Source organism: Crassostrea angulata, chromosome 6, assembly GCF_025612915.1.
Source record: "Crassostrea angulata isolate pt1a10 chromosome 6, ASM2561291v2, whole genome shotgun sequence".
NCBI lineage: Eukaryota > Metazoa > Mollusca > Bivalvia > Ostreida > Ostreidae > Magallana > Magallana angulata.
The window spans coordinates 42,045,809-42,073,139 of NC_069116.1; the positions used below are offsets into that span (position 1 = coordinate 42,045,809).

The 27,331-nt window shown below is 34.2% G+C and overlaps 2 protein-coding genes and 2 pseudogenes across 2 annotated transcripts; 2 read left to right on the forward strand and 2 right to left on the reverse strand.

Annotated features, from left to right (window-relative positions):
• Positions 1 to 1,270: 1,270 nt before the first annotated feature.
• On the reverse strand, positions 1,271 to 7,957 carry LOC128186506 (protein mono-ADP-ribosyltransferase PARP15-like; annotated as a pseudogene).
• An 86-nt stretch (positions 7,958 to 8,043) lies between these two features.
• On the reverse strand, positions 8,044 to 18,444 carry LOC128186507 (protein mono-ADP-ribosyltransferase PARP15-like). The gene is made up of 11 exons (XM_052856296.1): positions 18,332 to 18,444; positions 17,227 to 17,321; positions 16,855 to 17,082; positions 16,410 to 16,631; positions 16,101 to 16,146; positions 12,208 to 12,290; positions 11,838 to 12,074; positions 11,232 to 11,459; positions 10,821 to 10,964; positions 10,059 to 10,572; positions 8,044 to 9,877 (listed from the first exon to the last, which is right to left on the reverse strand). The coding sequence occupies exons 1-11, from the start codon at positions 18,393 to 18,395 to the stop codon at positions 9,609 to 9,611; spliced, it is 2,130 nt and encodes a 709-aa protein (XP_052712256.1). The 5' UTR covers positions 18,396 to 18,444; the 3' UTR covers positions 8,044 to 9,608.
• Positions 18,445 to 18,866: 422 nt separating this feature from the next.
• Positions 18,867 to 21,899, forward strand: LOC128186808 (uncharacterized). Its single transcript, XM_052856712.1, has 11 exons — positions 18,867 to 18,980; positions 19,279 to 19,359; positions 19,486 to 19,554; positions 19,676 to 19,708; positions 19,837 to 19,902; positions 20,020 to 20,133; positions 20,277 to 20,372; positions 20,487 to 20,579; positions 20,718 to 20,825; positions 21,149 to 21,235; positions 21,728 to 21,899. The coding sequence occupies exons 1-11, from the start codon at positions 18,867 to 18,869 to the stop codon at positions 21,788 to 21,790; spliced, it is 924 nt and encodes a 307-aa protein (XP_052712672.1). The 3' UTR covers positions 21,791 to 21,899.
• Positions 21,900 to 24,415: 2,516 nt separating this feature from the next.
• On the forward strand, positions 24,416 to 26,825 carry LOC128186811 (uncharacterized; annotated as a pseudogene).
• The last annotated feature ends 506 nt before the right edge of the window (positions 26,826 to 27,331 follow it).

Here is a 27,331-nt window from a genome sequence, read left to right on the forward strand (position 1 = left end):
ACTTTCAGTAAAAATAAGCTTTATTCAACAGTTCAAAACTATGCCAATTATCGCGTAAATTCTAACAGAATTTCCGCTGTAAATGTTTTTGACATTTTGCCGGGAGATTGTTCAATTAAATGGTTTCCCTTCTAGGGCCCCAATATATACATTTGTGCTTCTTACTGTTGCATATACTTGTAAAAACCGACTGAAAAGTAAACAATATATAATTGATCGAGAAAGTGATGATGTGTTCCGTTTAGATAGTCACTTTACCTCGTAATCCATGCTCGTAGTCGAGGTGTAGTTTTCAGCACGTATCTTCCACTGTCAATCAAAATCCACATGGTACAAATAAACGATGTAATATTACTCCGGTTTGTTCGACCCCTCGATTTCCGGAAGCTTATAATTACATTAATTTGGTATGTGGAAGGGATTTTTATGTACTTCAACTGTCACAATCAACGTTATTTCTTATTTCCTAACGACACAATGGGTAAATCTGTTGTTATTCGCACATGTGTTTTCAGCTGTACTGTCTCTTTAAATGAACATATAAGCCACGAATTTATTGCTTTACTTTTGTTGGACATTTCAATTGCAATTTATGTTATGACATAGAATGAAACAAAGTTTGATTTACCGGACAACTCTTTGTTCCTCTGATAAGTAAATGTTTGATATTCCTTTTACAGTTTTAAAACATCAGAGGTAAGTCCTACTATAGAACCCTCCTACCTTTCCCACTTTGTATGAGTTCTCTGTTCAGGACTTGCGAGTGAAATTTTGAAGGCTTGATGGTCAGCAAATTAATCATCAGATCGACATTTACGTAAAATTCTAAGATACGATTTGTTTAGCTTTGAGATATTATTTATGAAAGAAAAAAATCTAAATTTGGATATTTTCTCTATCTTCGTTTAAAGTTATTCTTCAAAAAGAGACCAATACAGTCTAAAATTGGCAACAACCATCTAGACATTTCAAGTAATCTGTATGATTTTAGAGACGATCCATTTTGATAAGTGCCAAGTATATATAACTTTATAAGAAAATTATTTTACGAAAAAAATAATCAAATACTTCAATATATGTATATGCACTTCTATGTTTTGATTTTTGAATCAAAAGGTAAAACAGTCCTGGACTTCGTTATATTTGAACTGCTCTATAGATTTTATGGAAAAACCCAAATATTTCAAATTTCACAGTTATTGCTAATAAAGAGTAAGTCTCAAAATATGAAATGCGTAATCAGTCAACAAATGTAAAAAGAATTTGTTATTAATTTTTTTATAAATTGAATATAACTCTACAAATGTAAAGTGGGTTGAAAAAGGAACTGAATGGTTCTACGTGTTAAAAATAGCATCTAGGCGACACGACAGATAATTCTATAAAGAAATACTATTATATATACTAGTGGAGGATACAACCCGCATAGCACGTAAATATAAACAAACATGATTTCAATTATTACATACAAATATATATATCTGATAGTATTCACTGCAAATAGATTTTTATGCAACGACTCACAAATTGACATATATTATATTTAGTTTTAAATAAAAAAGGCATAATAAATGCAAACAAGTACAGGTAATATTTTGTACATGTAACCCATGTTACATTCATGGAAGTAGAAATACAAACACAAAGGAAAATGTAAAAATATTTTACAGTTTGCAAGTATTGTAAACTTTGCAAGCTTTATATTACAACACTCAAACTACACATTAGTGTGAAATCAGTATGATTGTTGGAGGCCTAATTTTTTTTCGGTGGTTTTCCTTTTCTCCAGAAATTAACGCCCAACAAAATAAAAAACACAATATGTGTTCATTAAACATACACCCAAGTGAATTCACATAAATATCTACCAACAAATCTTTTAAATCGTTGACAATCTACGAAAATCGTACGTGTGTGCAATTGTGCTTCCGCAACACTACACTCTTTTGTAAGTGATGAGGTATTCTGGGTAATTCTGATGGTGGTTATACGAGACAAACTCTCGAAAGATCCAGCTCCCGTCACCGACCACGCTGTCACAGCGCTGGCGCTCAGAATGTTCACAGGCGTCCGATTCACACCCAGTCTGAAAGCACGGCGGTCTCTGGAATTTGTTGTCTGTTTTGGCAAGATGAATTTTTCCTAGACATGATCTGACCAAGAACATTCTCTTTATTTTTACTTCTTGCTGATTTGTCGTCTGAAAAAAATGATAATAGTAAAACAATAAAGAGGTATTCAGCAAAACCAAAGCACAATCCATAGACAAGCGTCATTTGCGGTTTTGTAATAAAATGATGCCGAAGGTTCGCCATCCTATACATTTTGTATTTACTAAGACCCGATGAACTAAATATTATAACACAACAAAAAATAACTCATATTTTTAAATTCTCTCTGTGTTGCCTTACCCGTGTATTGGTCAGCTTTCGTGGAACTTTCTGCAAGGTAAACTCCCTGGCCGAACATCCCTTTTTCACCCGCCATGCGAAAATCTAGCCCCTGAGACAAAATCTTTTTGTATGTGTCCGGTTTGGTTCCATGGAAGAGGAAATGCTCATTTATTTCAGGATACAATTCTTTTTTAAGAATAGAGTCCTCTGTCAGACTCTTGGTTGTTGCTATGTCTCATGTACTTTGCGAAAGAGAAGACAATTGTTCGAATATGCCTATGTCACCAGCTTTGTGGAAAAGTCGTGCTCGAAAATGGGAGTAGTTTTCATAGACGTCAATATTTTCCAGTCTTTGTACTTTCAAAACTTTAAGGCTAGAGTACTTTAATTCTGACAAGCCTTTTGCATCGCGGCCTTGACCTACTTTTTGAGACTGCCATGTGGATTGGACAAGTTTCTCCACAGCTTTGTGTTTGGAGGAATCCACATCCACCAATTTATGATAACCCTTGTCGCATTCGGTCTTCCAAAACTGAAAGTCGACATATTTATTGATGCATAAATGTGTATACATTTACGTACATTTTGGGCAAATTACATGAAATGATAAGAATTCTATTTTAAAAAGAATATCATAAATATCGGTGCAATATTGATGCAAAAACAGTTTTATCACAAGCTACGTAAGTTGTAAACCCAATATTATTGTGGGTAACGTGTAGCCTTTCCACAAAATCAGATGTTCATCGAATTAAAAGGGAAAAAACGTGGAATAATTTAAGTAGGAAGGACCATCTCCCACAAACCTACGAAAACGAATCTTTAATTTACATAAATTCTCAAGGTTTGATCCCCACGAATATTAACTTTAATACCTTAACAGATTTATCTGAGGTAAACTCGGTCCAGTATTCAGGAGGATGGAGTTATCTGTGGTACAGTTGGCGACAGAACTCCTGGGTCCCTCTTTCGGGTCCCGAACACGCCCCTTGGTATGGGACAGACTCATCAACAAACGCCTACAAACGTATCAAATAGTAGAACATTAAATATTTTGGTCGCAATGCTTGTCGAAAACCTGCAGCTATTCTGGGATTTGCTTAACGAAGCTAACTTGTTAGAACATCGACCTTTATTTTTAAAAAAAAGCAATATACGTGTATCTGTATTTATATGGCCTACCTTTGATATTTCTGCATGTTGGTCACCATATATTACAATGATAACTGTGTTAAAGACGACTGGGTGTGGGATTTTGAAAACTGGTCGACTCCTTTCAGCATTCCCTCGGCTGTAATTTGCGACGGATAGTTTTTGTAAAGGGTCCCAAGAGCCGGAAAGGCTACACAATTATATTGGTTTTCATCGGCCTTTTCCAGACATTTGATTACAATATTTTGTATATCCTACCAAAGAACGGAAAGATGTTTAAAAGCAAATGTTTTACTTTCAGTACATATTGATATACGAAATGTTAAGTCTTGTTAACAATTGTGATTTCAAAGTGAGAGTTGATATCCAAATCAAAAGACATTTTTTAACTTATGCTCGCTTCACAAAAAATAGTAATCGTCTGGAATATTATTTTACTTTTCATATTTGTGTATCTTAAAAATATTTATTATCACCAATTTTGAGACACTATTGTCACTCTGATTGTACGTAGGAACGCATGCATGACAAATTATCTTGCACTTTAGTTTTCCGGCGGAACTGACGACAACATTTCCCTCAGTGACACCTGACGGATGATCTCGTCGACATTCTTTTGCCATCTCTGGACCAGCAGCCGTTGATAAATCTTTGGATAGAGATCCTTTTTCCAAGTCTAAGGTTTTATTTACACTATTGACAATCATATCGACCTTTAAAGAAAAGGGGATTAAATGCTGTATTAATATATATTTATTTTTAGTTTCATCATATTTTCGTGACTGAAAAAAATGCAGTTTGTAATTGTTTTATATATATGTAGAGAATACCGATTACGAAAACACGAAAAAAGACATGATTACAAATGCAAATCATGTAAAAGGCGTACTAAGTTCTACAACGTTTACCTCGTGTGTAAATGCGTATCTCTTGTACAGACAAGTTTTTAAATTATCTAGTTTTGAAACAAACCTCTTCCTCTTCAATCTTATCGACTTTGATAAGGACGGTTATTTGATTTATCAGGAATCTACACACAACTTTTCTTTCGATGTCTGAAATTAAAAGAACACCGTCGACTTTATAAGTTTTACAAATGACTTTGTGTTTCTCTTTTCTTAATCATGAAAGTATTAGAAACAGAGCTTGGTGAAGGAATACATAAAATTTGTACATGGGATAGATGTGCAAAATATTTACCGGGATTCGGACTTAAATCCCAATCTTTGATAGCATCACCAAATGCCTACAACAATAAAGAGCAAAAAAGCAACCAAAAAAATGCTTTTTTGGTACATGTTTAGGGTCTAGACGTTATGGCTAGTACGTCTCAGTGATAATAAATATTTTTAGAACATCAATTAAGAAACACACTTGCATGCTTGTAAGCAGAAATATTTTGAATGTCAGTTGTCTGAATAAATACGAATTTAGCAAAATAGGAATTCAATGTGGATAATCACAGCGATATTCACATGAAATAAAAAAGTGTAAAAAAAATTTTGAACAGATGTTTAACATTACAGAAGTCATTGGCTTGTGTCTCAAGTCTTACTACTAAATCATTGCTCGATTTACCTTAAAAGTATCGTTGTCTTCGGAATGTATAACAAAACGAACTTCCTTCAGGCTGGTGTTGGGGTTGGCGTCTATGTATTGGGCAAGTGCACGGCATGCATTCTTTGAAGCAACATTCTTTGGGAACTTGAGAAACCCAGATGTTAGACCAGGGAAAGCAATTGAAGAGAGCTTTTGACTGTCTAGCTCTTTTAGACATTTGGATATAAACTGCATATATATCTGTGATTAAACAAAAGTAATGGGTGATACATGTAGTATTTTATTCAAGTTTTAAGTTTATTACTCCTGTTTACATATATGGTTTACTTAAAACATCAGTAATTAACAAAGCCAAATACAGTAAGTACATGTACACTAACTATTTTACATGTACTTTTTTCTGTAGAGGAAAAGGTATCAAATTATAATGCAAAAAACAAACTAAAACCTTTTCTGCGTCACTGGATCCATATTTCTGGAGACATCCATGGAAGATTAATTTACAATCTAAATTTCCCGGTCCAGTTACTGCCACATCACCCTTTTGAATCCCTGTGGGGTACTTTCGTTTACACTCAGTCTGTAGCCCTGCCCCCGCGGCATCCAGCAAGGCGCGAGATCCCCGCCCGTGTCTCAGCTTTAAGTTATCTGATGTACTATTTACAATGACGTCAACCTTTAAGGATAATTACTTTTTTCGTTTGAATTGATCAAATATATTTTTCTTTATTCTGATAAAAAAAAATCTATGTAGATAATAATTTGTAATGATTTTTCATTTATTTTGATGAACAGTTCCTTGAATACGGGTATTTTATAAATTACTTTGCATATTCTTTTTCACTTCAAGTATAAATATCAGTTAAACTATCAGAAAATTGCGATTTTTTATTAAAAGAGACATGATAAATATAGGCATAAGGAAATCATGGTATGGTTTTGTAAATACAATGTAGCTTAAATCAAGATATTACATCAAGTAGGAACCGTTAACTCTATTGGTTGGGAGTAAAGGAAGAAAATACTGGTATTGAATTGAATACTGTAAACATGCATGGATGTATTCGGCCCTGTATTATTTTCCATTCTTTCGCCCTCGTTGTAGGCGGGCCAATATTTAAGTCTGGGTGAATTCAAAACAATCTTCAATTGCTAAGATAATTAAAACGAGCATTTTAGGCAAATTCAAGACAAGGCGAAATTGTAGCAGAGCGGAGAATGCAACGGGGCAATATACCATGTACATATACCATGTACATACAGTAATGATAGAATACTATTGACCTCCTCTTTCTCTAATGCGCCTTCTTTAAGTGATATGATGACATTTTTGTAATCCCTTGCAGTAACATCACTTCCCTGGACATCTGCAAAAAAAAAAATAATAAATAAATAAATGTTCGTGCTCATTAAGATTAGCTTCTTCCTAAAACCACATTTATTAATTAAGTTTAAAATGTCTTTAAGAAATATTGATTGATCTACGACAAGGAAGTACCTGTTTTTCCATGAAAACATTATGAAGTTCTAATCTAGACATGAAATTCAGTATAGACACATGTATATGTACATGTTCTTTGAACTAGAAATGGCGATACATGGTTTTTTTTTTTTTTTACATATTAGCAATCTGTATCGTTCAATACCATAAAAATGGCCTTATAACTATAATAATATAATAATTATGATATACAGGTAAAAACTCTTTCAAATTCTGCATGTTTCCACTTCGAACTGCGATTTATATGTACAAGAAAGCTGCCTCTTTACATGATTGAATGTTGAATAAAAAAGATTGCGATCATCTTTTACATCAAATTTGTTTTAAAACCTCATAGTGTCTTATTAGTTTTAGATACTTTTTTGACCACAACACTCTGACGTTCAATCCGTAAGTTGCAAAATCTAGCAATGTCAGATACATATGAACTGAACTGAACTTTATTTATTTTACAACGATTGATAAACAAGTTCTACAACTTATATTAATATCTCTCGTTGGCACGGATGTTAGCGCGAGGGGGTCATTGGTGTGGGAGGAAGCCGGAGTACCCGGAGAGAACCCACGTGATACATATGAATACATGTACTGCCGTCCTATATATATATATATATATATATATATATATATATATATATATATATATATATATATATATATATATTTATATATATATATATATATACGTGTAATTCTTGAATGGGGCCAACATGGTTTTATTTGAGTTCTGTTTTAAATAGAGAGAGTTTTAATGAAGCTGTGTGGTCGACAAATTAACAATCAGTTCTACCTAAAATTTTAAGATATGATTTTTATTGACCTTTAAGTTATTTTTAGTAGTATCTATTTCATCTTTTGAATTTGGGTATCTTCCTATACTTTTACAAAGAGCTCTTTTCTACAGCAGATCGAAACTGTTTAAAAATGGCCACGACCATCGTGTTCTCTTAAAAGGGGTATGGTGGTGTGGTAGTATTTGTATGCTGTTTGGTTACAATAACAAGATTTAAGAAGTCTGTGGTTGATTTCGTAGTTGTATATTATGGTACAACTATTCAAACAATGTCATTTTAAATACCTATGGATTAGTATTGAGTTATTTTACGAACAAATTTACCTTCGACTGTTGCTGAATTGTTCTCTGATGAGACAGAATGCTCGGATGATTCACAGTCCGACATTGTCACAAAGAAAGAAAGGAAAGTTGAATTGAACGGAATTTCATTTCCTCTAAAATTAGATAAAGCCTCGTGTTTTCTTTTAAATTTCATTCACCAGGTAGTAGGTAATCATTAAACGTGAATAAATCAATATAAAGGTAACTTTTTTATAGGCCAATGTTCTGAATATCCAACATGGCTGACGCTGCATTGCAGTTAAATTGGGTTCACTGGCAGTGTTTTTATTTTTTCCAAAATACACATTATTAAACGACCTTTAATGCAATTTGCATCTTGCTGCCATTTCAACTTCTTTCAAACTAAGGATGGCTTTAACATATTCCAGACCCATTTCCAGAAACGGCAATCTGGTTTGGGATTTAAATGACAAAAAATGTTCAAACCTTTGTTAAAGTCACATACATATGTAGATGTTTGTCGTTCACGAATATAATCTTATTTAAATTTTTATTGCGCCAATATTCTTTATTTACATTTTTTAAAATTATGCTGAAAACATGGCAAGGAGGTTCAAACGTCACAGACAACATAATTTTTCACAGTAGAATATATTTAATTTTTGAATAAAAAAATCTCTGTTGAAGTTAAAAGTATTAGCAATTTTTTCAGTCAAAATATTTTTTAAGAATCTTACATTCCTTAACTGTTAGTTATTGAGAGCAGGTTTCCCTTTCATTGTTGACTTATTTTTGGCAATTTGGCTTGCATAAATAATTGATATTAATAATACATTGACACCATCACTGGTCAAGATGCTGCCCTGAAAAGCGTTATCCTATGATGGTAACAAATTGACGTTTTATTCTCGTTTTTGAAAACATATTAAGTACTCATAAACAACCAAATTTCATCAAAATGATAATATAGTACTGTGATTTCATCAATATTCGTTGAATACCAATTTTCGTTGATTTCGTTGTTAAGTTCATCCTTGAAATTACATATTCATTGAACTGCAATTTCTACTAATATTTTGTATTGATAGGGTCATTGGCCACGAATTTACGTATCCTTGAAACTGTGATTTTCACTTTATCAACGAAAATTGATACCCTTGAATATTAATGAAACTACAGTTTTGCATTTCTTTGCTTAGCATTTTAATTACATTTCATATTACACCGGTAAAACACGATGATACAGTTCTTGATAATAAAATATAGAAGTAGATGATTTCTTTTAAGTGAACAAATATAAGACTATAAAAGTTACATTTTTTCAGTGATTCTTTTCTTGAAGCTTTAAAGTATGATGTCAACAAGTTTGAAAGCATATACATGTAGGTAAAATACGTAATACATAGGCAAGAACACACTTAAGTAGGAATTCTGTGAATTAGTGTTTGCACATTGAAGGAAAGTCACGTTAAAGAACCTTTCCCCCATCTCTACACTGTAACAATCTTTTTGATTTCAGAAACCTTTTCACATACATAAAGTTTCTTAATATATTCCATAAAAACAAACACTAAATGGTATATATTTGACTGTAACCACAAACAAATAATAAGTATACAATTTACCATTATTCTATTCAATTTCTATCTTTTAATGCCCAAAAATAAATAAGTTGTATCCAACTACACTTATCTTAAGAATATGCAAGTTTTCAAGCGGTTCTGTTTGATATTATCTCTAAATACACTTGCCAAAGAAAGTATCTTAAGGACAGTTATGCAAATCTTAAGTACAATATAAATGAATCAATAGATTTGAGCAGGGACGTATATCAGAGACGTATATACTAACGTTCGTATATACGTCCCAGATTTGAGCTAGATCTTAAAAACACAATATTCAAATTGTGCTGTTTGTCATGTGATTATACTCTGTCATAGGTGATGAGATATTCCGGGTAAGTCTGGTAGTGATGATACGTGACAAACTCTCGAAATAGCCACTCCCCTTCCCCAACCACGCTGTCACAGCGCTGACGCTCCGAATGTTCACAGGAGTCCGATTCACACCCAGTCTGAAAGCACGGCGGCCTCTGAAGTTTTTCTTTCTTTTCTTTTGCAAGATGAATCTTTCCTAGGCATGTCCTGGCCAAGAACATTCTCTTCTCACCTTTATTTCTTGTTGTTCTCGGATCTGGATATGAAAGAGCATAAGTCAAAAGCTTAACATCTTCGCAAACAAATGTTTAAACTAATGATACTCTCTCAAGAAGTGAGTAAAAGCATTAGGCAAAACGTAGTCTGATACAATAAAATCAAAGGTATTTACGAGGCATCATCATAATGATAAATCATGAAGACTCTGGAAGCCTTACCTGTGTATTGGTCAGCTTTTGTGGAACTCTCAGCAAGGTAAACTCCCTGGCCGAACATACCATATTCCTTAGCCATTCGGAAATCTAATCCCTGTGAGAGAATCTTTTTGTAAGTCTCAGGTTTTGTTCCGTGGAACAGGAAGTGTTCGTTTATTTCTGGATACAGTTCTTTTTTAAGGACAGAGTCCTCCTCTAGACAATCTGTTGTGAAGATGTCTTTAGAACCTTGCGAAATTGAGGACAATTTATCGAACACTCCTATGACTCCAGCTTTATTAAACAAACTCGAACAAAAATGGCAGTAGTTTTCATAAAGGTCAATATTTTCCAGTCTCTGTACTTTCAAAACTTTAATACTTGTGTAATTTAAGCCAGACAACCCTTTAGCATCGCGACCGTGGCCTAATTTTTTGGACTGCCATGTAGATTGGACAAGTTTCTCCACAGCTTTGTATGTCGTGGAATCCACATCCAACAATTTAAAAGAATCATCATCACAATCCGCTTTCCAGGACTGCAGGTAAAAAGAACTAAATGATATCATTAATTGCTCTTCTTTCAATGCATACATAATTCGTATCAGATATGAATTGCTGTTCAGTGTTGTTAGATTTACAGTTTAGTTAGGTCATAACTTAAAAAAAATTGCAGAGTATTGATCAGAAATATTAACAACTTGTGACTTCGAACACTTCTTTGCCAATGTTTACGAATACATTCAAGAAACCATTTAACATTTTTTAGAAAACAAATGTTCAATACCTTCACAGATTTATCTGAAGTATACTCGGTCCAGTATTCAGGAGGATGAAGCTCTATTTGGTACTGTTGGCGACAGAATTCCTGGGTCCCTCTCTCGGGTCCTGAACACGCCCCTTGGTATGGGGCAGCCTCGTCAACAAATGCCTACAAACACATCCGTCTTCTTCCTCAACATTCAATTAAATATTGTTCTTAGGGAAAATAATCATTTTTGTTTGTATAATTGGAAACTTCTCGTAAGTCTAATAAAGCAATTACATGTATTGTTGTTACACCAATTTGTTGCTACATGTGATCTGATTTAAATCCGATTGGATCATTGTTTGTGTACTTAATGATTACATTAACAATCGAAACTTTGAGGCTCACATCGATGTTCCCTCACACCATCATTCACATCTGCATACCTACCTTTAATATTTCTTCGTGTTGGTTGCCACCATAGAGCACAATAACAACTATTTTCACGGAGGAGCGGGTGTGTGATTTGGAGAACTGATCGATTCCTTTCAGCACCCCAGCGGCGCTGACTCGGGGTGGATAATTATTGTAGCGGGTCCCGAGAGCCGGGAGAGCGACAGAAGTCAACTGCTTCTTGTCGGCCTTTTCCAAGCATTTGATGACAATTTTTTGTAAAACCTATGAAAATATTTTGACTTTTCTTTTTCATTTACAAAATTTCTTATTCAGTAATTATATATTAAGAAACAAAATTGAGTAAGACGCAAAGGTCTGAACAAATGACTGATAATTATATGATTTTCATTAAAGAAAAAAATTGTAAGATATGTAAATTAAATATATACACATCTTATGTCATGCGAATTTAAACAATCAAAAACTTGAACAAATCCTTATGTTTAAAAAATCCTCAAAAATTCTTATGATAAAGGTACTTACTAATCTGAAAATAGATATATCTGATTTTGAGTGCTATAACTCAGATTAAATTATATCCGAAAATTTGTCAACATTGTTTTAGCTTATCATTATATTATATAACAATAAGCTTTTCACCTTTACAGATACATCGTTACTCTTCTGTTCATGTGGGGGAACGCATGCGTGACAGAGTTTCTCGCACTTTAAATTTCCGGCGGAAGTGACGACAACGTTTCCCTCAGAGACACCTGACAGATGATCTCGTCGACATTCTTCTGCAACTTTTGAACCAGCAGCCGTTATTATTGCTTTGCATAGAGATCCTTTGTCCAAATCTAAGCTTTTGTTCACACTATTAACAATCATGTCAACCTGTTTAAAAGAGAGAAAAAAAAATTGATTGATGTGTGTCCAAAAACTTGACAGCCTCAATTTGTTTTTCGGATTACAGTCTTTGGAAGAGAATTATATACCACTTCATAAATGATCAAAAATTGTAACTAACCCGTTCTTCTTCAATCTTATCGACTTTTATTGTGACAGATATTTGATTCATTTTGAACCGACATATTTCTTTTCTCTCGATACCTGAAGAAGAAAAACATCATTATTGATGATTTGATTTATTTGAGTTCAACTTTAAAAAGAGTATTTCTGTACATATCCCTAATATATACTAATTGAGGCATTATAGGTTTGACGAAAATATTATATGCAATAAAGCTGTATATTATAATATAGTTGTGACTATACGAACATTTTCGTCAATTTTCGATTTCTTTTTTTTATCCAAGATACCTGATGAATAAACTAAGAGAGATTGATTAGGACTAAATACTTTATTATGGTTTGGCGTTACTGGCCGCAGTGACTTTAGGCTACCAATGGGCTGCCTCACAACAATTCAAACAATACAACAATACGTGACGGCCCATCAATAGGCTCATTGCGCAGTGGGTGAGCACAAATGCACAAACGTCACAAAATATAATATTCTGTACAGTGGGTAAGTGCAAATGCACAGACATACAAATGACAAAGTTATACACAAGGTTTGTGCGAATGGGTAAACGCAAATGCACAAGTTTCAAAGTTCAAAACACATTAAAATTGTCAAAGTTCTTGTGCAGCAAGTATGTGCGCGAATGCACAAGCATGAATACACAGCATTTTAAACACATTAACAGCATTATAAACACATTATATTGACAGTAAAAAACTGTATCCTATGATAATTTGAATGATTGCACTCTTCCATTGGAGTTGGGGTGCGACGATAGCGCCACTTGCAAGGGTCATGAACGTTTGTTTATGACACTGCAACCGCCACCATTGGAGTGCGCCACTTTCCAAAAGTAACATTGGTGACGGCGGCAGGACCGCAACTCCAATGGTCACCACGAGCCAGTAGTAGTTAATTGTGATGTGGTTAGTCCGGAAGGCCAACACCGCCACAATTTAATAAATCTTGCAACGCACCTTGAATGGTATTTAAAAGGATATCATTACCCAGCTGGGACAGGTGAACTCCATCCGGGTCAAACAACGTAGGTGGTTTTTGGGAAAACTGAGGGTATTTGATGTAATGACCGCCCCTCGATGTTACAAATTTTATCGCTTCTCTATTCATTCGACCCCTTATTTCATTCATTGCTTTAACATTGTCTGAAAAGCGCCAAGCTAATCTAGGCAGGGCAGAGGACCAAACTATCGTTGTGGTAGGGAACATGTCACAAATTCGTGACAAGGTTGTGAAAAGGAGCTCCAGCAGCTCTTCAGTGGTTTTCTGGCCAACATTGTTTGCTCCGCAATGAATGATGAGAAACTCAGGACGATCTTCTAACCTTAGCAACGTTGATAGCCTAGTATTAAGGTCTTGTAGCTTCATGCCACTATATCCCTGCCATAAGACTGAAGTATTCTCGAGATTAAGATTAAGCCCCCCCCCCCCCCCCCTGTCTTGATACTGCACTCATAGCTGCTCGTTTGATGATAGAAGATCCGACAATCCAAACTCTGACAGGACCTAGAATTATCTTGTTTATGGTTAGTAAGATAGATACTGTTGGAATGATAAGGTTACCGAATGTATGTACGAAATGCATTAGAGCGCCATCGTCCTGACCCTTGGATGACGTCACTGTGAACGCCTTGAATAGCAAGGGTTGTAGCTGCACCTATTCTAAATGAGTGGGAATTATAATTGGAGCTATCAACCCCTATTGCATTAAGACAACGCTTCAATATGGTGATAAATTGATAACGGGTCAATGGTTGACCTTCAAAATGAATAAACAATGGGCCAGTTTGAGATGTGCGCATGTGTAAGTAGGCATGCATGGCGGCAAAAGGACAAGCAACACCATTTGAAGCAGGAATCTGCAAGTTTGCCCCCACACCTAATTGGTCTGTTTTTGAATGACAAATTGTCAATTGAATGTTGGTCTGCTGCATTGTTATGTCATGAAATTGGATGATAGTTGCTGGTGTGTTGCCTTTAGACACTGTGAATTCCCCTATGCCAAGAGGGCGTGAAATGCTAAAGTGAAAGCTGCAGTGAATAGTTTGGTTTCGTATATGGTGTTGCATACGGTTTGCAATGTTGGTATAATTTTGTTTAAGAGCTGTAATGTAATAGGCAAACGAGTGTCCTTGTGTAGTGTTGTTCTTTGCATGCCCTGAAGTAGCTTTCTTATAATAAAATGATTAGTAGGATCTACATTGTAAATTGCTTTGCTGTAAAAACTGATGGCTGTAATGTATGACTGAGCTGTGGAGTATTTGTAACCTGAAAGTGACAGGTAAGCGATAAACCTTGTAATGTGAGTGTCGAGAGGTGGCCACAGACTGGGTAGGTTATGAGACCGGCGAAATGTTTCAAATGAATTGATGCCTGCTGTGTGTGTTTGCCTAGTGTTTACAGCAACTGAAGCGTTGAACAATGATTGGATGTGACTTGTGAGAGTAATGTCTGGATTAGGGCTGGAATGGTCTGCGGATGAAGGTCTGCATAAGGTGCTGCTGCTCGAAAGACTTCCCACTGTTTGCGAGATATAGAATCAGCAATAATGTTTGATTTTCCCGGAATATGTTGTGCTTTAAATTGTATGTTGTGTTTTAAAGCCATTAAGACTAACGATCTGACAAGTACCATTACTCTTGGGGACTTGGCTGACTGTTTGTTGAGAATATGTACAAGGGAAATATTATCTACATGGAGGATGACTTTTTTGTTTTGCAAACGCAATCCCCATATCATGAAGGCTAATACAATAGGTACTAATTCGAGAAAAGTTATGTCCCGCAAAATTGGCTTGTTTAACCATGAAGATGGCCAGGTAAAATGAACCCACTGACCCTGAAAGAAACTGCCGCAACCAAGGTGGCCAGAACCTGCACTATCCGTGTAAAGTTGCAAAGTATCTAGTGTAACCCATTCAGTGTCTGGGAAGTATACAACGCCGTTAAAGTTGTCTAAAAATTGTAGCCATGTGAACATGTCTTCACGGATAGGGTTCGTAATTCTGATGTGATGATAGGGAGAGGGCACCCCGGACATAACATTGTAAAATCTCCTATTGAATGCACGGCTACCTGGGATGGCTTTACTAACGAAATTGAGCTTGCCCACTAAAGATTCTAACTGGGAAAGAAGAATTTTTTTCTGTGTGACCCAATGCTGCAACAAAAGTTTAAGTTCTTGAACCTTACTAACGGGAATTTGGACCAGCATATTCACAGTGTCGATTTCTAAACCAAGAAATGTAAGCTTAGTGGTTGGCTCAATAGTTTTGTCTTGGTTCAGGGGGACCCCTATTTCTGAACAAATGTCCTGAAAAGTGTGCTTGAGAGCTGAACAATTGTCTGAATTGGACTTGCCAATAAAAATAAAGTCATCCAAGTAGTGGTGAACTGTATCGAGTTGTGTTTTAAATTTGACAGCCCATTCTAAGAAAGTGGAAAAAGTTTCAAATATTTTGCATGATATTGAACACCCAAAGGGAAGGCATTTGTCGATGTAATAAGCCCCATTAATGTAAATTCCTAGAAGTTCAAAGTCCCCTGGGTAAATTGGCAGAAGACGAAAAGCATTTTTAATGTCCACCTTAGCTAATAGAGCCATAGGACCTAGTGTGCTTATGGTTTGGACCACTGTGTCAAAAGATGTATAGGTAACTGTAGTGAACTGTGGGTCTACGTGTTCATTAATACTGAAAGAGGGTGGGTAGGATAAGTGTGTTATCATACGCCATCCACCGTCAGCTTTGGGTACAACACCTATGGGAGATACATGTAAATTAGGCATGGGTGGGAGTAAGTATGGGCCAGACATTCGACCTGCCGTAACTTCACTATATATTTTTTCCAAGAGAACCTCCTCGCTCTTTTTTTTATTACCTAGATTAGGGTTTAGATCCCACACTTTAATGGCATCACAAAAGGCCTATGAAAGAAAAGCACACAGTTACAATTAATATTATGCGAAACATTACGATATATTTATACAAAAACTGTATTACCGCGTATTTGTGCCGCACATGAAACTGTTACTAATTATTTGCGTAACAGAAAGGATATAATATAATTTTTTGATGGACTGAAAAATAAATTACATTTACATTCGATTTGTGAACATCATGTGAAACGACCATGAAGTGAAAGTTAGATCTGCTTTTCACTCCATTTCTTTGAGTCATTGATACTTACCTCATAAGTCTCTTTGTCTTCGGCGTGTATAACAAAGCGTACTTCCTTTACCCTGGTATTGGGGTTGGCGTCGATGTATTGTGCCAGAGCACAACATGTGTTTTTTGCAGCCACCTTCTTTGGAAACTTATGAAGCCCGGTAGTTAGACCAGGGAAAGCTATTGAAGAGAGTTTCTTACTGTCTAGCCCTTTAAGGCATTTCGATATGAACGCCATATGTATCTGTGAACAGAATTGCGGTGATCATTTGTAATGTCAAAATTGAACTTTTTACATGTTGTTTAAAACACAAGTCAAACTAAATAGGAGAAAACAATTAAAAGTTCATGTCCATAAACTTACACGATTAGAAATAGCTAAAAATTAATAAAGATCAATATTTTGTAATATTATGAAGCATGCTAACCTAATTGCAAAACATTGTATAGATTTTAAGATAGTCCACCTTTTCTGCGTCTGGAGATCCGTATCTTTTGAGGGACCCATGGAATATGAATTTACATCTGAGATTCCCCGCATCAGTTACTGCTACATCTCCCTTTTGAATCCCTGTAGGGTATTTTTGTTTACACTCAGTCTGTAGCCCCGCCCCCGCGGCATCCAGCAAAGCTTTAGACCCCCGTCCATGCCGTAACTCCAACTTATCTGACGTACTGTTTACAATGACGTCAACCTTGCATAAATAATTACGTTATTTAAAAGCTTATCTAGGTAGTGTTATTTTTTTTAAAAGAAATTTTTCCAAAGATATATACATGTACATGCAATGGTATTTTTTTTTAATTATAGTAGAGTACATGTAAATGTTTCTACTCACCTGCTCTTTTCCTAATGCTCCTTCTTTAACCGAGATTCTGACGTTTTTGTATTTTCGCGAATAACCAAAATCAGTCAACTCGGTTTCCTTTTTATCTACAAAAAAAGAAGTAACGTAACACAGCAACCCATAAATTTCGTCTGTACACTGAATATCTCGGGAAAAAACACCATTATTTTATAAGGTAAAGATATGTAAAAATGTATATTCTACTACTGTATATATTTACTAAGTATCAAAAGTGAAATGTGATACCTGTCATTCATTATTAACAACAACAAAAACGGCTTTATCGATTTAAGAAAAGTTTACAAATCAAAACCATTGAATTGTGCATACAAGTACTTAGTTAATAAAATGATTCGGAGTAATATAAACATACTGTTTAAGAGTTTTGAAAAAAAAAATAACCCTGAGACTTTTGATGTATAAACATATCTAAATGCATATCTACCCATTTTGAAACGCAATACCTAATTTTCAAGTCATGAATTAATGTATACAATTCTTTAAAGATCTCAGTTGCTTCAAAACTCCGAATGTGTACCTTTTTTAAAGCGATCGATTTTCAAAGTAGTTGTACACTGTATGTATATATATACCTCACTGAATCTGAAGCCGACGTCCATGTCGCTTATCAATAAACATTTAAGCATGTCTCATAAATTGTGAATCTCTTTGTAAGTGGATGTGTACTTACCCACATATCATTGTACACCTACCTTTAGTTTTTTTTTCAGAGGCAAAAAATAATACCCTCATTTTCAAATGATTATCTTTGTTGAAAATAAGTATGTATAATTATGTAGACATATCGAGTATGTGTACATGCATATTTTGTAAAGCTCGTTACTAAAATTTTACTCTCTCAAGGAATATCGTATATTTGGCGTTTTCATTTATTTTGCAAGACCTCGAGTGTTAAAAGTACATTTAGTCTACATTGAGTGTACATACATAAGCAAACTATATTGAATAACAGCAGGTATACAGCAAGTATCTTCGTAAAATTTACACTTTCGATTTTGATATTTTCATTAAATATGATAAATATTTTTTACCAAAAAAAAATCCAATGAATTTGCAAACATACGAAGAAACATACCTTCTTGCGTGCGTGAATCAGTTGGTTCAATAGAATCTAATAACGATAATTTTTCACTAGACATAGTAACTAGGAAGTAGACTTAAAAAACTGAGCTTGGATTTTGTCTTTTCTAAAAATAGATATGAAATTGAAACAAGAGACAGAACATGTATACATGTGATGCATATATACATGTAGGATTACATAAAAAAGATATATACATGTATCATACGCCAAGTTAAGCATGGTTATTATCGATAAATACTTTATGCATTGTAATAATAAAATTCAGTACTTTTGTACATATCTACATTATGTCTCTCCAGGCTTTGCATAATTATACGGAAGCCGGTTGGCGCATAAAAAAGGCAGACGTGTTGTTTCTACAAGTATATATATATTTTTATCAAAATTAACGTTATATATCAGAGAGAGAGAGAGAGAGAGAGAGAGAGAGAGAGAGAGAGAGAGAGAGAGAGAGAGAGAGAGAGAGATGTATTGTGACGTCATCACGTTTATGACGTTTTCATAGCGCGTCAAAGATCATTTTCCTATGTTACCAAACAAATCGCAGAGCGAAGACATGTATACAATGAAGATGCAGAGAGAATTCAAAGCTTTGAATCCCCTTTATTTTGATCCAACTTCAGATGATCAAGTGAAAATGGCAAGTATCGTAAACAAAATAATTTATTTTGTTTTATTAACTTCCTATACTTGTTTATATACACGTATCTAATGGACATTAATGAAATACTTTCAGAGGGAACACGTCCGTACCAAAAAGATGCAGAGAGAATTCAAAGATTTGAATCCACTTTACTTTGATCCAACATCAGATGATCGAGTGAAAATGGCAAGTATCATAAACAAAATAAGAAAGTATATGTGTTTCTTTAAATTCCTACTTGTTAGTCTTTAAATTATATACACATATCTAATAGACTTGAATGGAATACTTTCAGAGGGAGCACGTCCGACATAAAAAGATGGCAAAGACTATAGAGAATCTCAAGAAAATAAATACACAAAATGCGGATGTTCACGTAAGTATTGAAAAATTTTCTTACTCGATATTCACTATCCTATCACAATAATCCCTTTCTTTTTCAATGATCTTAATTAACCAGCTTTATTGCACTATGATAGATCAAAAGAGTTTTTCTTTGCAGGATTTTCTACCCAGCTGGGCGACGAACGAATACTTTGAAAGCCTTCATGGAAAAAAAGAAAGTGAAGAAGTAATATTTTATGCCATTCTAGAAAATAAAACATTAGTAAATATGATTAGAAAAATTTATTTTTAAAAATTTTGCATAAAATATTTAACGCTAATGAAATGCCTATATCTTCATTTTACAGGCTAAGACAAAAGTTAACATTGAAGAAATAAAGGTAAGGTTACCAAAATGATTCTGGTTGAATCACCACCCCCCCCCCCCCCCTCCTCTTTTTTTTTTGGAGTTCTCACTCCGATGAGAAATAAGAAAAACACAATGGTCATTAGTTGTTTTTCTTTTTAGATATATGTCGGAGAAATCGTGGTAAAGGCTCGTAAAAGATTACTGGAGGAGGCTGCAGCTTTGAAGGTATATTTAATCTGTATAAATAAAAAGAAAACCTATACACCGGTAATTCTTTTTTTTTCTCTATGCTTTAAAATTTCCTTTATAATACCTTTGATGTTGTTGATAGGTTCCTCAGAGTCAATGCAAGTTCCTCAAGATTCGGAGCCCCCGAAAAAAGACGAGATTAATGAGATACTAGTAGACATGGAAGACAGAAGAAAAGCCATGAATGCAGTATACCAGCAGTTGCTGGTAAGAATTAGATCATTGTGTTTACAAATGCAGTTTTTGAAATTTTATTTTAAAAAAGTTTAGCGTAGGAGATTAAATTTGTGATCGACAGTAATGTTTAGATTAATTAGCATCATTGAATATTCGTGTCATTATCCTTCCAGGTGTCATTCGACTCAGAGAAAAGAAAACTGATGATGGAAAAGTGTGAAATAATGAAAGCAAAGCAAATGATGGCTGCTGTTCATGCTGAACTAAAGGTATTGTATATTTCGTATCAAAATTGGAAAAAAGGGGAAAACGCTTTGAATAAGTATCAAAGATCAAAAGAACATATTCGGTAAAGCAAGAATTTTCGATTTCTATCCTTCCAGACCTCATTCGACTCGGAGAAAAGAAAACTTATGATGGAAAAGTGTGCAAAAATAAAAGCAGAGCAAATGATGGCTGTTCATGCTGAGCTTAAGGTACATATACTTAATATTTCGTATCAAAATTCAAAACCGATGGAAGGGGAGAATTAATGTGATTTGAATGAATATTAAAAATCTTAAGAAAATACTTGTTTTCGGATAAGTATAAAAGCTCTATTGATTATTTTGCAGAAAATCGTGTTTCTAAAAGGTTTTGGTTTTGAAGACGAAGAAGACAATTGTTTCATACCCAGAAAATTGCTCTTTTTCAAGATTGATGGCTTTCGAAATACGCCACAGGTATGTTTAGTGTTTATGTGAAAGATTTGTCAGGGAGATTTTGAAAAAAATATTATTTGTGTTTGTTTATCAATCTTCTTATCAAGCTTATCAAATACAAAAAAGTAACAGGTCTAATTTCTCGCGTTAGATTAAAAAAAAAAAAATTCAAAGCAATCATGTATAGAACGTTTACAATAGCATCAATTTGTTTGGATTCTTTACCAAAAATATCTACATTTAATGATGTCGAAGAACCATTTTTTAAATTCAAATTTAGACTGCCCTTTGATCACTGCATTTAACTAGTTGTGATTTTTTTTATACTGTTACTCTGTTTGCAGAATATGGAAACACCATTCGGAGACGTGGATCCGCCGAACACTAACACTTCTGAAGATTCGGCGGTGAATCATTCAATAGATTGTATGGTATGTACAACATCAGTCAATATTTACATTTTCAGCTGTCATTGTTTGTGATAACATTACGAATCAATTTTGAACCCTAAAACCCGATAACTTCATAAAACATGATTGGCATAAAATGGGCGTGTCTTACAGCATAACCGAGACACGGTATTGGCTGCGCCGCATAGTAGTACATACATGTAGCATGTGCTTCATTTAAAAATGTTGTTTTAAAGTATAGAAATTGGAAATAATATAAAAATAAGTTAAAAGGTATCATTCTTTGATTATTATGAGGTGATAATTTCGGTCGGAGCGTGGTCAAATCTATCAAAAAGCCCTTCGGGCTTTATTGGAATTGACCACGCCCCGACCGAAATTATCACATCATAATACTCAAAGAATGATTCCTTATTCCTTAATTAAATTCTTATATGAAGGTCATTTTTGTCTTGAAAGAAAACTAATCATAAGTTGGTATGTGTTCCTTATTTTCTTTCTTTACATTTTCAGACTCCCTCCAATCAGAAGAAGCGCTCCTTTGGCCGACGGTTTCTCAAATTCCTCGGATTTTGATAAATTTAGACTCTCAACCTAAATACAGCCTTTACTGGAAGAACCGTCTCAGTAGATTTATTTTATTGTACTTGATTCTTTTTCTTTAATTTGAAAGAATCAACTTTTTGCGAATTCTCAAATAAATGTCGATTTTCTTGTTCATAATATATTTTTCTTTTCATTCTCAAATGCAACATGTAGAATCAAAGTACTGAAGTACTAAAACCTGGGCTCTTTTAAAAATATGCATGTTTTTTGTAGAAAAGACTGGTTCTCTTTCTTTCTCTCTCTCTCTCTCTCTCTCTCTCTCTCTCTCTCTCTCTCTCTCTCTCTCTCTCTCTCTCTCTCTCTCGTGGTTTTTTTATGTCGGCAGCGTTAGAGCAACTACAATTTGTAAGCGGCTATAAACAATAATAATATGTCTGTCAAGTATAAAAAAAAATCAGCGTATTGATATTTGAAACAAGCATTATAAAATCATTCCCCCATATCTTCGATGTGCAGCAAAATATCAATGCTTTGTAAACATGTGCCTTGTATAATTGCTTAAAATGAATAATCTTGTTTTTAAAGCCCGTAGTTAATAAGAAAACAAAACCAAAAAACATCCTCGCTAAATTAATTTGCCAAAAAAAAAAAAACAAACACTAGATTTGACGAAACATGGCTCTCTGTGAAACTATTTGGTATAGCGGAAGCCTTTATCTTGACGCTGTTCGCGGTTTTTTCTTTAATTTTACAGTTCTGCTATTCATAGACACACTTGCAATTTGCATGCATATAGTCAGGACTTTGCTTCCTGCAAAACCCGGCTAAATGAAGCTATGAAAGTCGATTTCGGCTTTGCAAAGGATGAATGCCTTTAACTCCGTATTTTGGGCCCTTTTTCGGTCACTGTTGACACCCCTGCGAATGAGTTCGGAATGGGTTTTTTATCGTTGCGAAGTATGTAATAAATCCAAAGGTGCTCCAATGAATTTCAGAAAGTTCACGAGACTTCATCGAGATTTGTTTAGTTCCCGTGAAATTTCGAGCGGGAGTTAAAGTGTTAAGATAATATTCTCAAAATACGTAAATACCGGTCATTTCTCATATCATATCCTACTTTGATTTATGTTTTAAAACATAAAAAATATTTTATGATAATTATATGTCTTATTTCATCATCTAGAGGTTGTTTAAACTAAACGATGATATTCAGAACAGAGTTATCGTTCGTGTTCAACCACTCTACACGTGGTTTAAAGTATAAACATTGGCCGGGTTGCTTAATAAAATCATAGCCATTTTTTAGGCTTTGGCGTGCAATACCATGCTTTTAAAAAAAGGATGGGTTTCTGTTTTGTATAAAAACTTAGTATATCGAGCTATTTTCAAGGAACATTCTGCATAAAATATTATAGTCTGTTTCACTATTGATGCTATTACTAGGTCAGGCGCGGATCAAAAATTTATTCTAAATGGGTTACCGCTACTAAGAAAGTTAATTGTTGCAATAGCAGAAAAAAACTATAATTTCTATTGTCATACTTTTTTCTAGAACTAGTTTTATCCTCTAATCAATAAAGATAAAGTTTAAAATCAATAAACGTCTGGATTTTATATTTGAATACAAGTACCTATAACAGATTCTATGATATAGACTATAAACACGAGGCACGATTTTTACTGCGAAACTTATAATTAAAGGGTCAAATAAAACCACGTTGTCTTAATTTAAATGACAATAACATTCGCAGGGGTGGTTGATATGTTTATTCATCGCCTAATTTTACCTCAAGTCGTTTGAACTTCAAGTAGTTTTGGTAAATTTTCAATAGAAATTTAATGTACAACGGTTTTAAACTGCGTTGCAATGAAATAATTCGCTATTTTCTTACCATTATTAGGAATTTAGATTTCTACACTTGATTGATAATAAGATTCATATATATTCATGGAGAACAAATATTTTAATAAGCGTCAAAATTTAGTGGTCTAAATGAACACACACAATCTCTCTCTCTCTCTCTCTCTCTCTCTCTCTCTCTCTCTCTCTCTCTCTCTCTCTCTCTCTCTCTCTCTCCATATTTTAAGGTTTCAGAAACAAAATATATAACATATTATATCGGCTGGTATAGGTAGCCATTGGTGATCGTAAACCGGTGGCTGATGTCAACAATTTACGTGTTCGAAATGGGGGGTAGTATACCTATGACTATAATTTTCCTTTCTGATACTTCAATTTTTTTACATTAAAATCTAAGAAATATACTATAGCGAGAAAAAGTGGGGGGGGGGGGGGAGGCATGGCCCCTCCCTGATGCTATGTGCCTTATGGCTATGTCTAACTTTGCAAAAAAAAATAAGGAGGCTAAGCCCCCCCCCCCCGGTTCCGACGCCTATGAGGCGGATATACAAACTTCTACCAAATTGTCATTGAAGTGGTTGAAAAGGAAGACAAACGTGTTGTTTCTAGAAGTTTATATTTATTTATACGGTGGATATCACTCATGGGATAATCAGAACTAACGTTATACAGAGAGAGAGAGAGAGAGAGAGAGAGAGAGAGAGAGAGAGAGAGAGAGAGAGAGAGAGAGATTGTGACATTGTGACGTCATTACGTTTATGACGTTTTCATAACGCGTCATAGATCATTTTCCTATGTTACCAAACAAATCGCAGAGCGAAGACATGTATACAATGAAGATGCAGAGAGAATTCAAAGCTTTGAATCCCCTTTATTTTGATCCAACTTCAGATGATCAAGTGAAAATGGCAAGTATCGTAAACAAAATAATTTATTTTGTTTTATTAACTTCCTATACTTGTTTATATACACGTATCTAATGGACATTAATGAAATACTTTCAGAGGGAACACGTCCGTACCAAAAAGATGGCAAAGACCATCGGGAATCTCAAGAAAATAATTACACACAATGCGGATGTTCACGTAAGTATTGAAATATTTTCTTACTCGATATTCACTATCATTTCACAATAATTCCTTTCTTTTTCAATGATCTTAATTATATATCGGTACACAACCAGCTTTATTGCACTATGATAGATCTAGAGAGTTTTTCTTTTGCAGGATTTTCTACCCAGCTGGGCAACACACGAATACTTTGAAAGCCTTCATGGAAAAAAAGAAAGTGAAGAAGTAATATTTTATGCCATTCTAGAAAATAAAACATTAGTAAATATGATTAGAACAATTTATTTTAAAAAACTTTGCATAAAATATCTAACGGTAATGAAATGCCTTATCTTCATTTTACAGGCTAAGACAAAAGTTAACATTGAAGAAATAAAGGTCAGGTTACCAAAATAATTTTGGTTGAATTACACCCCCTCCCTTTTTTGTTGTTTTCACTCCGATGACTAATAAGAGATACACAGTAGTCATTAGTTGATTTTCTTTTTAGATATATGTTTAAGAAATCGTGGTAAAGGCTCGTAAAAGAGTGCTGGAGGAGGCTGCAGCTTTGAAGGTATATTTAATCTGTATAAATAAAAAGAAAGCCTATTCACCGGTAATTCTTCTTCTTTTTCCCTATGCGTTAAAATTTCCTTCGTAATACCTTTGGTGTTGTTGATAGGCTCCTCATAGTCAAGATCATGAAGATTCGGAGCCCCCGAAAAAAGACGAGATTAATGAGATAGAAATGGAAGACAGAAGAAAAGCCATGAAAGCAGTACACCAGCAGCTACTGGTAAGAATTAGATCATTGTGGGTTTATAATTGTTTACAAATGCAGTTTTTGAAATTTTATTTTTAAAAAAGTTTAGCGTAGGAGATAATTCCCCTTGCCACAAATTAATAAGCATCATTGAAAATTCGTGTCATTATCTTTCAGGCGTCATTCGACTCGGAGAAAAGAAAACTGATGATGGAAAAATGTGAGATGATGAAAGCAAAACAAATGATGGCTGCTGTTCATGCTGAAATAAAGGTACTGTATATTTCGTATCAAAATTGGAAAGAGGGGAAGGGGGGTTATAATATTTTCTGAAGTATCAAAGATCAAAAGAACATACATGTATTCGGATAAATGAGAATTTTCGATTTTTATTCTTCCAGACCTCATTCGACTCGGAGAAAAGAAAACTGATGGTGGAAAAGTGTGCAAAAATAAAAGCAGAGCAAATGATGGATATTCATGCTGAGCTTAAGGTACATGTACTTAATATTTCGTATCAAAATTCAAAACCGATGGAAGGGGAAAATTAATATTTTCTGAATGAATATGAGAGATCTTAAGAACATACTTGTATTCGGATAAGTATTAAAGATCTTTTGATTATTTTTCAGAAAATCGTGTGTCTAAAAGGCTTTGGATTTGAAGATGTAGAAGACAATTGTTTCATCCCCAGAAAATTCCTCTTTTTCAAGATTGATGGCTTTCGAAATATGCCACAGGTATGTATAGTGTTTATGTGAAAGATCTGTCAGCGAGATTTTGAATATAAAAAAAAATATTATTTTTGTTTTGTTTATTTATCTTCTTATCAAGCTTATCAAATTTAAAAGACTAACAGCTCTAATTTCTCGCGTTATAAAAAAAAAACCCCAAATTCAAAACAACCATGTATGGAATGTTTACGATAGGATTAATTTGTTCTAATTATCTAATGATGTCGAAGAATCATTTTTTAAATTCAAATTTAGATTGTATATTGATCACTGCATTTAACAAGTTCTGACTTTTGACGTTACTCTGTTAGCAGATATTAGAGACACCACTGGGAGATGTGGATCCGCCGAACACTACATGTAGTACTAGTACCTCTGAGGAATCGGTGGCGGATCATTTTGTAGATTGTGTGGTATGTAACTTCATCCATCATTAAATATTAAAATTTAGGAAGGTCATTTTTGTCTTAAACTAAATTTGATTATATGTGGGTGTGTGTGTCTATTTTCTTTCTTTGCATTTTCAGATTCCCTCCAAAGAGAAGAAGCCCTCTCTTGGCCGCCGGTTTCTAAGATTCCTTGGATTTCGCTAAATTCAGATATTCAACCGAAATGCAGCATCCTTTATTGGAAGAACCATCTTAGTCGATTAATATCATTGTACTTCATGCTTTTTACTTTTATTTGAATGAATTCATAAGTCATTGCTCATTGCTAATTTTAAATTATCAATAAAATGTCCATTTTCATGTTATTATCTTTTTTGTTGTATTTTTCGTGTTGTAGAAAAATAATATCAAGCTCTAAAATTCGATTGATGCATTGAAAAATCTTTTTATTTTCATTTTTTAAGCAAATTTCTTTTTTAAACAAAGAGAGTATTTTGTTTTGTAAAAATTAATTTCAAGATCACGCAAAATTTTAAACTGATGTTTTTCATTGAGTTCATAAAATTCTTAGTTCTTACTTCTCACCGATAGAAGGGGAGCGAGTTCAACATAGGATTGTACAGAAAAAAAATCTTTAAACATATAGCTCATGTCATGCAGTTCTTCCATTGAGTTGTGAAATTGTTTTGAAAATATTAAATATTAATCGAAAACAAAAACTAGCCGTAAGTTGATATTTTCTTTCATATATTTCATGTACATCAGTTAAGGA

Coding starts and splice junctions, on each gene's coding strand:
- LOC128186507 (XM_052856296.1), bottom strand. CDS start 18,395: ATGTCTAGTGAAAAATTATCGTTATTAGATTCTATTGAACCAACTGAT. Junction 12,291..16,100: donor GGATCTAAACCCTAATCTAG/GTAATAAAAAAA, acceptor TTTCTTCTTCAG/GTATCGAGAGAAAAGAAATA. Junction 10,573..10,820: donor CTTCAGATAAATCTGTGAAG/GTATTGAACATT, acceptor TTTTACCTGCAG/TCCTGGAAAGCGGATTGTGA.
- LOC128186808 (XM_052856712.1), top strand. CDS start 18,867: ATGTTACCAAACAAATCGCAGAGCGAAGACATGTATACAATGAAGATG. Junction 18,981..19,278: donor CAGATGATCAAGTGAAAATG/GCAAGTATCGTA, acceptor GAATACTTTCAG/AGGGAGCACGTCCGACATAA. Junction 21,236..21,727: donor ATCATTCAATAGATTGTATG/GTATGTACAACA, acceptor TTACATTTTCAG/ACTCCCTCCAATCAGAAGAA.